Source organism: Oncorhynchus mykiss, chromosome 1 (genome assembly GCF_013265735.2).
Source record: "Oncorhynchus mykiss isolate Arlee chromosome 1, USDA_OmykA_1.1, whole genome shotgun sequence".
NCBI lineage: Eukaryota > Metazoa > Chordata > Actinopteri > Salmoniformes > Salmonidae > Oncorhynchus > Oncorhynchus mykiss.
Genome location: NC_048565.1, coordinates 10,289,191 through 10,303,745, shown reverse-complemented (window position 1 = coordinate 10,303,745; position 14,555 = coordinate 10,289,191). Strand labels below are relative to the sequence as shown.

Here is a 14,555-nt window from a genome sequence, read left to right as displayed (position 1 = left end):
TACTATAGAGACAGACAGACTAGTATACTACTCCACTACTATAGAGACAGACAGAGACTACTATACTACTCCACTACTATAGAGACAGACAGACTAGTATACTACTCCACTACTATAGAGACAGACAGAGACTACTATACTACTCCACTACTATAGAGACAGACAGACTAGTATACTACTCCACTACTATAGAGACAGACAGAGACTACTATACTACTCCACTACTATAGAGACAGACAGACTACTATACTACTCCACTACTATAGAGACAGACAGAGACTACTATACTACTCCACTACTATAGAGACAGACATAGACTACTATACTACTCCACTACTATAGAGACAGACAGACAGACAGACAGACAGACAGACTAGTATACTACTCCACTACTATAGAGACAGACAGAGACTACTATACTACTCCACTACTATAGAGACAGACAGAGACTACTATACTACTCCACTACTATAGAGACAGACATAGACTACTATACTACTCCACTACTATAGAGACAGACAGGGACTACTATACTACTCCACTACTATAGAGACAGACAGGGACTACTATACTACTCCACTACTGTAGAGACAGACAGACTACTATACTACTCCACTACTATAGAGACAGACAGAGACTACTATACTACTCCACTACTGTAGAGACAGACAGACTACTATACTACTCCACTACTATAGAGACAGACAGAGACTACTATACTACTCCACTACTATAGAGACAGACAGGGACTACTATACTACTCCACTACTATACTACTCTAGAGACCTTCTATCCTACTCTAGAGACCTTCTATACTACTCTAGAGACCTACTATACTACTCCACTACTATAGAGACAGACATAGACTACTATACTACTCCACTACTATAGAGACAGACAGAGACTACTATACTACTCCACTACTATAGAGACAGACAGACAGACTACTATACTACTCCACTACTATAGAGACAGACAGAGACTAGTATACTACTCCACTACTATAGAGACAGACAGACTACTATACTACTCCACTACTATAGAGACAGACAGACAGACTAGTATACTACTCCACTACTATAGAGACAGACAGAGACTACTATACTACTCCACTACTATAGAGACAGACAGAGACCACTATACTACTCCACTACTATAGAGACAGACAGAGACCACTATACTACTCCACTACTATAGAGACAGACAGAGACTAGTATACTACTCCACTACTATAGAGACAGACAGACTACTATACTACTCCACTACTATAGAGACAGACAGAGACTACTATACTACTCTAGAGACCTACTATACTACTCCACTACTATAGAGACAGACATAGACTACTATACTACTCCACTACTATAGAGACAGACAGGGACTACTATACTACTCCACTACTATAGAGACAGACAGGGACTACTATACTACTCCACTACTATACTACTCTAGAGACCTTCTATACTACTCCACTACTATAGATAGACAGATAACTTTCCTATTTTTGTATTTTTTGTGCGTCTCCATTTATTTGTCCATCTTTCCATCCATCCCCCGGTCCAGATCGAGTACAACCGTCAGAAGATGGACGTGGATGCCCGGCTGACCAAGGCGCTGGTCACCAGCCTGCGGCCCAACACCACCTATGAGTTCCGGGTCACGTGTCAGGAGAACACAGAGGGTGGCCCTCGCCACCGTGTAGTCGCTCGGACCACACCGCCCATCCTGGTCAAGAAGCCCAAGCTGGACCTCTACTCGGAGCCAGACAACATTCTGACCATGGGTTTCGCCCCGGTAGAGACCAAGGACATCAAGTGAGACAAATGGAAACATGGGTTTCTGCCACTCTCTCTTACTGTAGCTGCCTCTCTCTCTCTCTTACTGTAGCTGTCTCTCTCTCTCTCTCTCTCTCTCTCTCTCTCTCTCGCTCTCTCTCTCCCTCTCTCTTACTGTAGCCGTCTCTCTCCCTCTCTCTCTCTCTCTCTCTCTCTCTCTCTCTCTCTCTCTCTCACTGTAGCTGTCTCTCTCCTTCTCTCTTACTGTAGCTGTCTCTCTCTCTCTCTCTCTGTCTCTCTCTCTATCTCTCTCTCTCTCACTGTAGCTGTCTCTCTCTCGCTCTCTTACTGTAGCTGTCTCTCTCTCTCTCTCTCTCTCTTACTGTACCCGTCTCTCTCTCTCTCTCTTACTGTAGCTGACTCTCTCTCTCTCTTACTGTAGCTGTCTCTCTCTCTCTATTACTGTAGCTGTCTCTCTTTTTCTCTTACTGTAGCGGTCTCTCTCTTACCGTAGCTGTCTCTCTCTCTCTCTCTCTCTCTTACTGTAGCTGTCTTTCTCTCTCTCTCTCTTACTGTAGCTGTCTCTCTCTTACTGTAGCTCTCTCTCTCTCACTGTAGCTGTCTCTCTCTCTCTCTTACTGTAGCTGTCTTTCTCTCTCTCTCTCTTACTGTAGCTGTCTCTCTCTTACTGTAGCTCTCTCTCTCTCTCACTGTAGCTGTCTCTCTCTCTCTCTTACTGTAGCTGACTTTCTCTCTCTCTTACTGTAGCGGTCTCTCTCTCTTACTGTAGCTGTCTCTCTCTCTTACTGTAGCTGTCTCTCTCTCCCTCTCTCTTACTGTAGCTGTCTCTCTCTCTCTTACTGTAGCTGTCTCTCTCTCTTACTGTAGCTGTCTCTCTCTCTCTCTCTCTCTCTCTCTCTCTCTCTCTCACTGTAGCTGTCTCTCTCTCTCTCTCTCTCTCTCTCTCTCTCTCACTGTAGCTGTCTCTCTCTCTCTCTCTCTCTCTCTCTCTCTCTCTCTCACTGTAGCTGTCTCTCTCTCTCTCTCTCTCTCTCTCTCTCCCTCTTACTGTAGTTCTCTCTCTCTCTCTTACTGTAGCTGTCTCTCTCTCTTACTGTAGCGGTCTCTCTCTCTCTCTCTCTCTCTCTCTCTCACTGTAGCTGTCTCTCTCTCTCTCTTACTGTAGCTGACTCTCTCTCTCTCTCTCTTACTGTAGCGGTCTCTCTCTCTCTTACTGTAGCTGTCTCTCTCTCTTACTGTAGCTGTCTCTCTCCCTCTTACTGTAGCTGTCGCTCTCTCTCTCACTGTAGCTGTCTCTCTCTCTCTCTTACTGTAGCTGACTCTCTCTCTCTCTCTCTCTTACTGTAGCGGTCTCTCTCTCTCTTACTGTAGCTGTCTCTCTCTCTTACTGTAGCTGTCTCTCTCCCTCTTACTGTAGCTGTCTCTCTCTCTCTCACTGTAGCTGTCTCTCTCTCTCTCTCTTACTGTAGCTCTCTCTCTCTCTCTCTCTCTCTCTCTCTCTCTCTTACCGTAGCTGTCTCTCTCTCTCTCTCTCTCTCTCTTACTGTAGCTGTCTCTCTCTCTCTCTCTCTCTTACTGTAGCTGTCTCTCTCTTACTGTAGCTCTCTCTCTCACTGTAGCTGTCTCTCTCTCTCTCTTACTGTAGCTGACTTTCTCTCTCTCTTACTGTAGCTGACTTTCTCTCTCTCTTACTGTAGCGGTCTCTCTCTCTCTTACTGTAGCTGTCTCTCTCTCTTACTGTAGCTGTCTCTCTCTCCCTCTCTCTTACTGTAGCTGTCTCTCTCTCTCTTACTGTAGCTGTCTCTCTCTCTTACTGTAGCTGTCTCTCTCTCTCTCTCTCTCTCTCTCACTGTAGCTGTCTCTCTCTCTCTCTCTCTCACTGTAGCTGTCTCTCTCTTTCTCTCTCTCTCTCTCTCTCTCTCTCTCTCTCTCTCCCTCTTACTGTAGTTCTCTCTCTCAAATTCAAATTCAAATTCAAGCTGCTTTATTGGCATGAAAAACATTGTGTCAATATTGCCAAAGCAACAATGTATACAATATACATTGTAACAAAATTATAAATGATAGCAAATAATAATATAAAATGGTAGTAAATAATAATACAAAATTAAATACAAAAATAATAACAATAAAATGGTAACAGTCTACAGTAAACATTAATAATTATAGTAATAACAATAATAGTAATAATAAGTAAGTTACTGTTTACTATGCAGATGTTATTATTCAGTGTCCCTCAGGCTATGGCAGGAAAATACATATTTGGCTGCAAGAGGAGCCATTGCTCCTTCGCCCATGAGTATTCTTAGTTTTTCCTCTGGGTTCAATTTGTAAAAATTTGGAATATATGTAGTCATTTCTGTGAATAATGAATCTCTTTGTGAGGAATATTTATCACAGTAAAGGAGAAAGTGCATCTCTGTCTCTACCTCCCCTGTCATGCAGTGACCACATACACGCTCCTCTTTGGGTAGCCATGTCTTTTTATGTCTGCCGGTTTCTATTGCCAATCGGTGGTCACTCAGCCTGTACTTGGTAAGGATCTGTCTCTGCTTCGTATCTCTGACAGAGTAGAGATAATCAGCCAATTCATATTCTCTGTTTAGGGTCAGATAGCAATTTAGTCGGCTTTGGGATTTTGTTTCGTTTTTCCAGTATTGTAAATATGATTCCTTTGATTGGTTCATAATTTTGCTTATTGGAATTCTTTCTTTTGAAGCAGTGCTGGCGTCAGCTTGGTTGGTGAGGTCCAACACCAGCTGACTGAGAGGGCTCGTTTCTGGGCTCAGCTCTTGGGCTTGAAGTGCTTTAAATTGCAGACTCGAAATTGGACTTGAATTTAGATGTAGCCAAAATTGTAATGATCTTTTCTGTATTTTCATTATTACTGGAAAACGGCCCAATTCTCTCTCTCTTACTGTAGCTGTCTCTCTCTCTTACTGTAGCGGTCTCTTTCTCTCTCTCTCTCTCTCTCTCTCACTGTAGCTGTCTCTCTCTCTCTTACTGTAGCTGACTCTCTCTCTCTCTCTTACTGTAGCGGTCTCTCTCTCTCTTAGTGTAGCTGTCTCTCTCTCTTACTGTAGCTGTCTCTCTCCCTCTTACTGTAGCTGTCTCTCTCTCTCTCACTGTAGCTGTCTCTCTCTCTCTCTTACTGTAGCTGACTCTCTCTCTCTCTCTCTTACTGTAGCAGTCTCTCTCTCTCTCTTACTGTAGCTGTCTCTCTCTCTTACTGTAGCTCTCTCTCTCTCTATCTTACTGTAGCTGTCTCTCTCTCTCTCACTGTAGCTGTCTCTCTCTCTTACTGTAGCCGTCTCTCTCTCTTACTGGAGCTGTCTCTCTCTCTCTCACTGTAGCTGTCTCTCTCTCTTACTGTAGCTGTCTCTCTCTCTCTCTCTCTCTCTCTCTCACTGTAGCTGTCTCTCTCTCTCTCTCTCTCTCTCTCTCTCTCACTGTAGCTGTCTCTCTCTCTCTCTCTCTCTCTCTCTCTCTCACTGTAGCTGTCTCTCTCTCTCTCTCTCTCTCTCTCTCCCTCTTACTGTAGTTCTCTCTCTCTCTCTTACTGTAGCTGTCTCTCTCTCTTACTGTAGCGGTCTCTCTCTCTCTCTCTCTCTCTCTCTCTCTCTCTCTCACTGTAGCTGTCTCTCTCTCTCTCTTACTGTAGCTGACTCTCTCTCTCTCTCTCTTACTGTAGCGGTCTCTCTCTCTCTTACTGTAGCTGTCTCTCTCTCTTACTGTAGCTGTCTCTCTCCCTCTTACTGTAGCTGTCGCTCTCTCTCTCACTGTAGCTGTCTCTCTCTCTCTCTTACTGTAGCTGACTCTCTCTCTCTCTCTCTTACTGTAGCGGTCTCTCTCTCTCTTACTGTAGCTGTCTCTCTCTCTTACTGTAGCTGTCTCTCTCCCTCTTACTGTAGCTGTCTCTCTCTCTCTCACTGTAGCTGTCTCTCTCTCTCTCTCTTACTGTAGCTCTCTCTCTCTCTCTCTCTCTCTCTTACCGTAGCTGTCTCTCTCTCTCTCTCTCTCTCTTACTGTAGCTGTCTCTCTCTCTCTCTCTCTTACTGTAGCTGTCTCTCTCTTACTGTAGCTCTCTCTCTCTCTCACTGTAGCTGTCTCTCTCTCTCTCTTACTGTAGCTGACTTTCTCTCTCTCTTACTGTAGCTGACTTTCTCTCTCTCTTACTGTAGCGGTCTCTCTCTCTCTTACTGTAGCTGTCTCTCTCTCTTACTGTAGCTGTCTCTCTCTCCCTCTCTCTTACTGTAGCTGTCTCTCTCTCTTACTGTAGCTGTCTCTCTCTCTTACTGTAGCTGTCTCTCTCTCTCTCTCTCTCTCTCACTGTAGCTGTCTCTCTCTCTCTCTCTCTCTCTCACTGTAGCTGTCTCTCTCTTTCTCTCTCTCTCTCTCTCTCTCTCTCTCTCTCTCTCTCTCTCCCTCTTACTGTAGTTCTCTCTCTCTCTCTTACTGTAGCTGTCTCTCTCTCTTACTGTAGCGGTCTCTTTCTCTCTCTCTCTCTCTCTCTCACTGTAGCTGTCTCTCTCTCTCTTACTGTAGCTGACTCTCTCTCTCTCTTACTGTAGCGGTCTCTCTCTCTCTTAGTGTAGCTGTCTCTCTCTCTTACTGTAGCTGTCTCTCTCCCTCTTACTGTAGCTGTCTCTCTCTCTCTCACTGTAGCTGTCTCTCTCTCTCTCTTACTGTAGCTGACTCTCTCTCTCTCTCTCTTACTGTAGCAGTCTCTCTCTCTCTCTTACTGTAGCTGTCTCTCTCTCTTACTGTAGCTCTCTCTCTCTCTCTTACTGTAGCTGTCTCTCTCTCTCTCACTGTAGCTGTCTCTCTCTCTTACTGTAGCCGTCTCTCTCTCTTACTGGAGCTGTCTCTCTCTCTCTCTCTCTCTCTCTCTCTTACTGTAGCTGTCTCTCTCTCTCTTACTGTAGCGGTCTCTCTCTCTCTTACTGTAGCTGTCTCTCTCTCTCTATCTCCTACTGTAGCTGTCTCTCTCTCTCTCTTACTGTAGATGTCTCTCTCTCACTGTAGATGTCTCTCTATATTACTGTAGCTCTCTCTCTCTCTCTGTCTCTCTCTCTCTCTCTCTCTTTTACTGTAGCTCTCTCTCTCTCTCTTACTGTTGCTGTCTCTCTCTCTCTCTTAGTCTAGCTGTCTTTCTCTCTCTCTTATTGTAGCTGTCTCTCTTTCTCTCTCTTACTTATGGGAAGGTTAGAAGTGACTGACTAAGCAATCTTGATGTCAGCTATATAAACATTGTGCATCATCTGTAAAGGCTAAATTCTCAGCCAAACAGTCAGTCAGTCAAGACTGTTGGGCTGACGGTTTCATTATTGCAATAATTAATCAATATTAAATAAATATGATAGTTTGAAGAAATGACCAAGACCAAGTCTCCCTCAGTACTGAATTTCCACAACGCTCTCTCTTACTGTAGTTGTCTCTCTGTGTCTCTCTTAAACTCCCACATTCTTCCACATTACGCCTTACTTTCTTGACCTCTCTCTTGCCAACCTTCTGTCCTTCTCTCTATTTTCTGCTCACACTCTGATGTTTCATTATTCATACGTTCTCTCACATTCTTTTTACTGTCACTTACCATCTCTCTCTCACACAGACACACACACACACACACACACACACACACACACACACACACACACACACTCACGTATGCACACACACACACACCTACACACCTACACACCTACACACACACACACACACACCTACACACACACACACACACCTACACACACACCTACACACCTACACACACACACACACTTTCAGGCTAAACCCAAGCTAGCCCATTAGTCCCTGTACTGTAAATTAATGTTATGGTTCTCTGAGGATGTTGATGGTAGTGATGTCTGTGTGTGTTGCAGGGACTTCTATGTGGTGGCGGTACCACTAAAGAAGGGTTTGGGGACTGCACGACATCTCAAGAACCCAGACGAAATGGACTTGGAAGAGGTAAGAACCAACTCCCATTTAAATGTGGCCCGCGATAGATTATAATCCAGTGCAGGAGCTGTACTTGTACATCAAGCTGCCTCGTGCTACAATGCATCTGAACACAAAGTTATTAGCATTAAGTGAATTGTTAGCTACAGATACCAAAGACCGCAAAACAACACATTGCTCGCCCACATGCATGTCTGTCCAAGTGTTCCTTATCCCACGGAGATGTTCATAGCAACGTCGGAGGGGTCCCATAGTTTTCCTCAAGCGTGTTCCCTCTTTCCCTCCATCCCTCCAAAATGACATGCATGCTCCCACCCTTCCTTCCTGCCTTGGTTGCTAAGTGTGACCTTGAGCTGTGATCACAGGCGAGCTATTACATTTTGAATTACCCACATTCCACCTCTTCAGAAAAGTTCTTCATATTCTGTTGTAAATGAATGGAGAAACCTGGTGCCAACAAGCAGCCTATTGTAAGGGCGTTCGTCTGTAGGAGGAAGAGAAGCGGACCAAAGCGCAGCGTGGTGGTTATTCATGTTTTAGTAAATCACTACACATGAACAAACTAACAAAAACAAGAAATGTGAAAACGCAAAACAGTCCTATCCTGTGACAACAAACACAGTGACAGGAACAATCACCCACAAACACACAGTGAAACCCAGGCTACCTAAGTATGATTCTCAATCAGAGACAACTAATGACACCTGCCTCTGATTGAGAACCATACTAGGCCGAACACATAGAAATGCCCCAAAACATAGAAAAACAAACATAGACTGCCCACCCAACTCACGCCCTGACCATACTAAATAAATACAAAACAACAGAAATAGAGGTCAGAACGTGACACCTATTGACGGAGTGTATGGAGGGAATCGACCTGTGAAACCCCATCGAGGAAGTTTTCGGCTGACATGTAGATGTTTACACAAACTATCTCCATAGATTCGTTGGGTGGTTGAACGTTCTTCGTCTTCCCACACTGACTGATCAGATTGGAATAATAAATTGATGGATATAGACAGACAAGCGGACGGGCAGACAAATGTAGATACTGTTGATGGATACAGTGGGTCCACCATCTCTTCCCATTTTCAACATTGTTAAAGAACATGCGTTAAGATTCTCTGTCAACTTGGTCAAAAAGAGATGAACACATATCTAGAGAGACGGATAGACAGACACTCAGACAGACACTCAGACGGATAGACAGACTCTCGGACAGATAGACAGACTCTCGGACAGATAGACAGACACTCAGACAGACTATCGGACGGATAGACAGACTCTCAGACGGATAGACAGACACTCAGACAGATAGACAGACTCTCGGACGGATAGACAGACTCTCGGACGAATAGACAGACTCTCGGACGGATAGAGAGACACTCAGACAGACACTCAGACAGATAGACAGACTCTCGGACGGATAGACAGACACTCAGACGGATAGACAGACTCTTGGATGGATAGACAGACACTCAGACAGATAGACAGTCTCTCAGACGGATAGACAGACAGACATTTAGAAATTCAGACAGACAGACACTCAGACAGACAGACATTCAGACTGACAGACAGACATTCAGACAGACAGAGACTCAGACAGACAGACATTTAGAAATTCAGACAGACAGACATTCAGACAGACAGAAACTCAGACAGACAGACACTCAGACAGACAGATATTTCAATATTCAGACAGACAGACACTCAGACAGACAGACATTCAGACAGACACTCAGACAGACAGACATTCAGACATACATTCAGACAGACAGACACTCAGACAAACAGACACTCAGACAGAGACTCAGACAGACAGACAGACATTCAGACTGACAGACAGACATTCAGACAGACAGACACTCAGACAGACAGACTGACATTCAGAAATTCAAACGGACAGCCACTCAGACAGACAGCCACTCAGACAGACAGACAGACAGGCACTCAGACAGACAGACATTAAGACAGACAGACACTCAGACAGACAGACAGACATTCAGACAGACAGACAATCAGACATTTAGAAATTGAGACAGACAGACACTCAGACAGACACACAGACAGACAGATATTCAGACTGACAACCAGACATTCAGACAGACACTCAGACAGACAGACAAATACTCAGACAGACAGACAGACATTCAGACAGACACTCAGACAGACAGCCACTCAGACAGACAGCCATTCAGACAGACAGACATACATTCAGACAGACAGACATACATTCAGACAGACAGACACTTTGACATTTAGAAATTCAGACAGATACTCAGACGGACAGCCACTCAGACAGACAGACACTCAGACAGACAGACACTCATTTAGAAATTCATACTGAAAGAAATTCAGACAAACAGACACTCAGACAGACATTCAGACGAACAGACACTCAGACTGACAGACATTCAGACAGACACTCAGACAAACAGACACTCAGACAGACACACAGACATTCAGACAGACAGACATTTAGACATTCAGACAGACATTTAGAAATTCAGACACTCAGACAGACAGACACTCAGACAAACAGACACTCAGACAGACAAACAGACACTCAGACAGACAGACATTTAGACATTCAGACACTCAGACAGACAGACATTTAGACATTCAGACACTCAGACAGACAGACACTCAGACTGACAGACACTCAGACTGACAGACAGACACTCAGACAGACAGAGACTCAGACAGACAGACATTTAGAAATTCAGACAGACAGACATTCAGACAGACAGAAACTCAGACAGACAGACACTCAGACAGACAGAAACTCAGACAGACATATATTTCGATATTCAGACAGACAGACACTCAGACAGACAGACATTTAGAAATTCAGACAGACAGACACTCAGACAGACAGACATTCAGACATACAGACACTCAGACAGACACACTCAGACAAACAGACACTCAGACAGACACACAGACATTCAGACAGACATTCAGACAGACAGACATTCAGACAGACAGACACTCAGACAGACATTTAGAAATTCAAACGGACAGACATTCAGACAGATAGACACTCAGACAAACAGACACTCAGACAGACACTCAGACATTTAGAAATTCAAACAGACATTCAGACAGACATTCAGGCAGACAGACACTTAGACAGACAGACATTCAGACTGACAAACAGACAGATACTCAGACAGACAGACATTTAGAAATTCAGACATACAAACACTCAGACATACACTCAGACAGACAGACAGACATTCAGACAGACAGACAGACAGACAGACAGACAGACAGACAGACAGACAGACAGACAGACAGACACTCAGACAGACAGACAGACATTCAGACAGACAGACATTCAGACACTCAGACAGACATTCAGACAGACAGACATTCAAACAGACATACATTCAGACTGACAGACATTCAGACAGACATTCAGGCAGACAGACACTTAGACAGACAGACATTCAGACTGACAAACAGACAGATACTCAGACAGACAGACATTTAGAAATTCAGACATACAAACACTCAGACATACACTCAGACAGACAGACAGACAGACAGACATTCAGACAGACAGACAGACAGACATTCAGACAGACAGACAGACAGACAGACAGACAGACAGACAGACAGACAGACAGACAGACAGACAGACAGACAGACAGACAGACACTCAGACAGACAGACAGACATTCAGACAGACAGACATTCAGACACAGACATTTAGACATTTAGACATTCAGACTGACAGACACTCAGACAGACAGACACTCAGACAGACAGACACTCAGACAGACAGACAGACAGACAGACAGACAGACACTCAGACAGACATTCAGACAGACAGACATTCAAACAGACATACATTCAGACTGACAGACATTCAGACAGACAGACACTCAGACAGACAGACATTCAGACAGACATTCAGGCAGACAGACACTTAGACAGACAGACATTCAGACTGACAAACAGACAGATACTCAGACAGACAGACATTTAGAAATTCAGACATACAAACACTCAGACATACACTCAGACAGACAGACAGACAGACAGACATTCAGACAGACAGACAGACAGACAGACAGACAGACATTCAGACAGACAGACAGACAGACAGACAGACAGACAGACAGACAGACAGACAGACAGACAGACAGACACTCAGACAGACAGACAGACATTCAGACAGACAGACATTCAGACACAGACATTTAGACATTTAGACATTCAGACTGACAGACACTCAGACAGACAGACACTCAGACAGACAGACACTCAGACAGACAGACATTCAGACAGACAGACATTCAAACAGACATACATTCAGACAGACATTTAGGCATTCAAACTGACAGAAAGACATTTAGACAGACATACATTCAGACATTTCAGACCAACAAACCAAGATAAAGCTACGCTAAGAACTCAGATCCTCTCACACCTCCTCACCCCTCTCTCTCCATCCTTCCTTCTCACCCCTCTCTCATCCCTCCTTCACCTCACCCCTCTCTCTCTACGTCCCTCCTTCACCTCACCCCTCTCTCACCCCTCCTTCACCTCACCCCTCTCTGTCTACGTCCCTCCTTCACCTCACCCCTCTCTCTCCATCCCTCCTTCACCTCACCCCCCTCTCTCTCCTTCCCTCCTTCTCCTCACCCCTCTCTCATCCCTCCTTCACCTCACCCCTCTCTCTCTACGTCCCTCCTTCACCTCACCCCTCTCTCTCCATCCCTCCTTCATCACACCCCTCTCTCTCTCCATCCTTCCTTCTCACCCCTCTCTCATCCCTCCTTCACCTCACCCCTCTCTCTCTACGTCCCTCCTTCACCTCACCCCTCTCTCACCCCTCCTTCACCTCACCCCTCTCTCTCTACGTCCCTCCTTCACCTCACCCCTCTCTCTCCATCCCTCCTTCACCTCACCCCCCTCTCTCTCCTTCCCTCCTTCTCCTCACCCCTCTCTCATCCCTCCTTCACCTCACCCCTCTCTCTCTACGTCCCTCCTTCACCTCATCCCTCTCTCTCCATCCCTCCTTCACCTCACCCCCCTCTCTCTCCTTCCCTCCTTCACCTCTCCCCCCTCTCTTCTCTCTACGTCCCTCCTTCACCTCACCCCTCTCTCCCTGTCTCCTTCAGCTGCTGAGGGACATCACCCCGAAGCGTCGCACCAGGCGTCAGCTGAGCCAGGCGGATGGCAAGAAGCCCTACATCACAGCCTGCTTCAAGCAGCTCCCCACCTCGTTCACCCTGGGCACAGAGCACCGCCACAGCAGCTGTGAGAGTAAACCTCTGGAGCCCGGGCAGGAATACGTCTTCTTCCTACTGGCTGAGCTCAACACCACCGCCGTGGTGAGTACCGGTGCCGAGAGGCGCACGCACGTGTGTGTGTACTCATACACATGCACATTCAGACACACCCTGACCACATTCAGACACACACTGAGCACATTCAGACACACTCTGAGCACATTCAGACACACCCTGACCACATTCAGACACACCCTGACCACATTCAGACACACCCTGTGCCCTGAGCACATTCAGACGATTGGTAAGCTGCCCTGATAGCTGACGCTTAAAGTTAGTGAGGGAGATATAAGTCTCCGACTTCAGTGATTTTTGCAATCCGTTCCAGTCATTGGCAACAGAGAACTGGAAAGAAAGGCGGCCAAAGGGGGTGTTGGCTTTGGGGATGATCAGTGAGATATACAGTCGTGGCCAAAAGTTTTGAGAATGACACAAAAATAAATGTTCACAGCGTTTGCTGCTTCAGTGTCTTTAGATATTTTTGTCAGATGTTACTATGGAAGTATAATTACAAGCACATCATACGTGTCAAAGGCTTTTATTTACAATTACATGAAGTTGATGCAAAGAGTCAATATTTGCAGTGTTGCCATTCTTTTTCAAGACCTCTGCAATCCGCCCTGGCATGCTGTCAATTAACTTCTGGGCCACATCCTGACTGATGGCAGCCCATTCTTGCATAATCAATGCTTGGAGTTTGTCAGAATTTGTGGGGTTTTGTTTGTCCATCCGCCTCTTGAGGATTGACCACAAGTTCTCAATGGGAAGGTATGGGGAGTTTTCTGGCCATGGACCAAAAATATCGATGTTATGTTCCCCGAGCCACTTAGTAATCACTTTTGTCTTATGGCAAGGTGCTCCATCATGCTGGAAAAGGCATTGTTCATCACCAAACAGTTCCTGGATGGTTGGGAGAAGTGGCTCTCGGAGGATGTGTTGGTACCATTCTTTATTCATGGCTATGTTCTTAGGCAAAATTGTGAGTGAGCCCACTCCCTTGGCTGAGAAGCAACCCCACACATGAATGGTCTCAGGATGCTTTACTGTTGGCATGACACAGGACTGATGGTAGCGCTCACCTTGTCTTTTCCGGACAAGCTTTTTTCCAAACAATCAGAAAGGGGATTCATCAGAGCAAATTACTTTACCCCAGTCCTCAGCAGTCCAATCCCTGTACCTTTTGCAGAATATCAGTCTGTCCCTGATGTTTTTCCTGGAGAGAAGTGGCTTCTTTGCTGCCCTTCTTGACACCAGGCCATCCTCCAAAAGACTTCGCCTCACTGTGCGTGCAGATGCACTCACACCTGCCTGCTGCCATTCCTGAACAAGCTCTGTACTGGTGGTGCCCCGAACCCGCAGCTGAATCAACTTTAGGACACGGTCCTGGCGCTTGCTGGACTTTCTTGGGCGCCCTGAAGCCGTCTTCACAACAATTGAACCGCTCTCCTTGAAGTTCTTGATGATCCGATAAATGGTTGATTTAGGTACAATC

General features: G+C 45.5%; 1 protein-coding gene across 19 annotated transcripts in view; it reads left to right on the top strand.

Moving 5' to 3' along the window:
* LOC110522842 (receptor-type tyrosine-protein phosphatase S) overlaps positions 1–14,555 on the top strand; it is a 402,253-nt gene that overhangs the window by 318,834 nt on the left and 68,864 nt on the right. For all 19 annotated transcript variants that reach the window (XM_036939683.1, XM_036939692.1, XM_036939708.1 and 16 more), the window contains 3 exons: positions 1,564–1,814; positions 7,679–7,766; positions 12,893–13,105. In XM_036939683.1, coding sequence (XP_036795578.1) covers positions 1,564–1,814; positions 7,679–7,766; positions 12,893–13,105 — 552 coding nt within the window. The remainder of the gene's footprint in view (positions 1–1,563; positions 1,815–7,678; positions 7,767–12,892; positions 13,106–14,555) is intronic.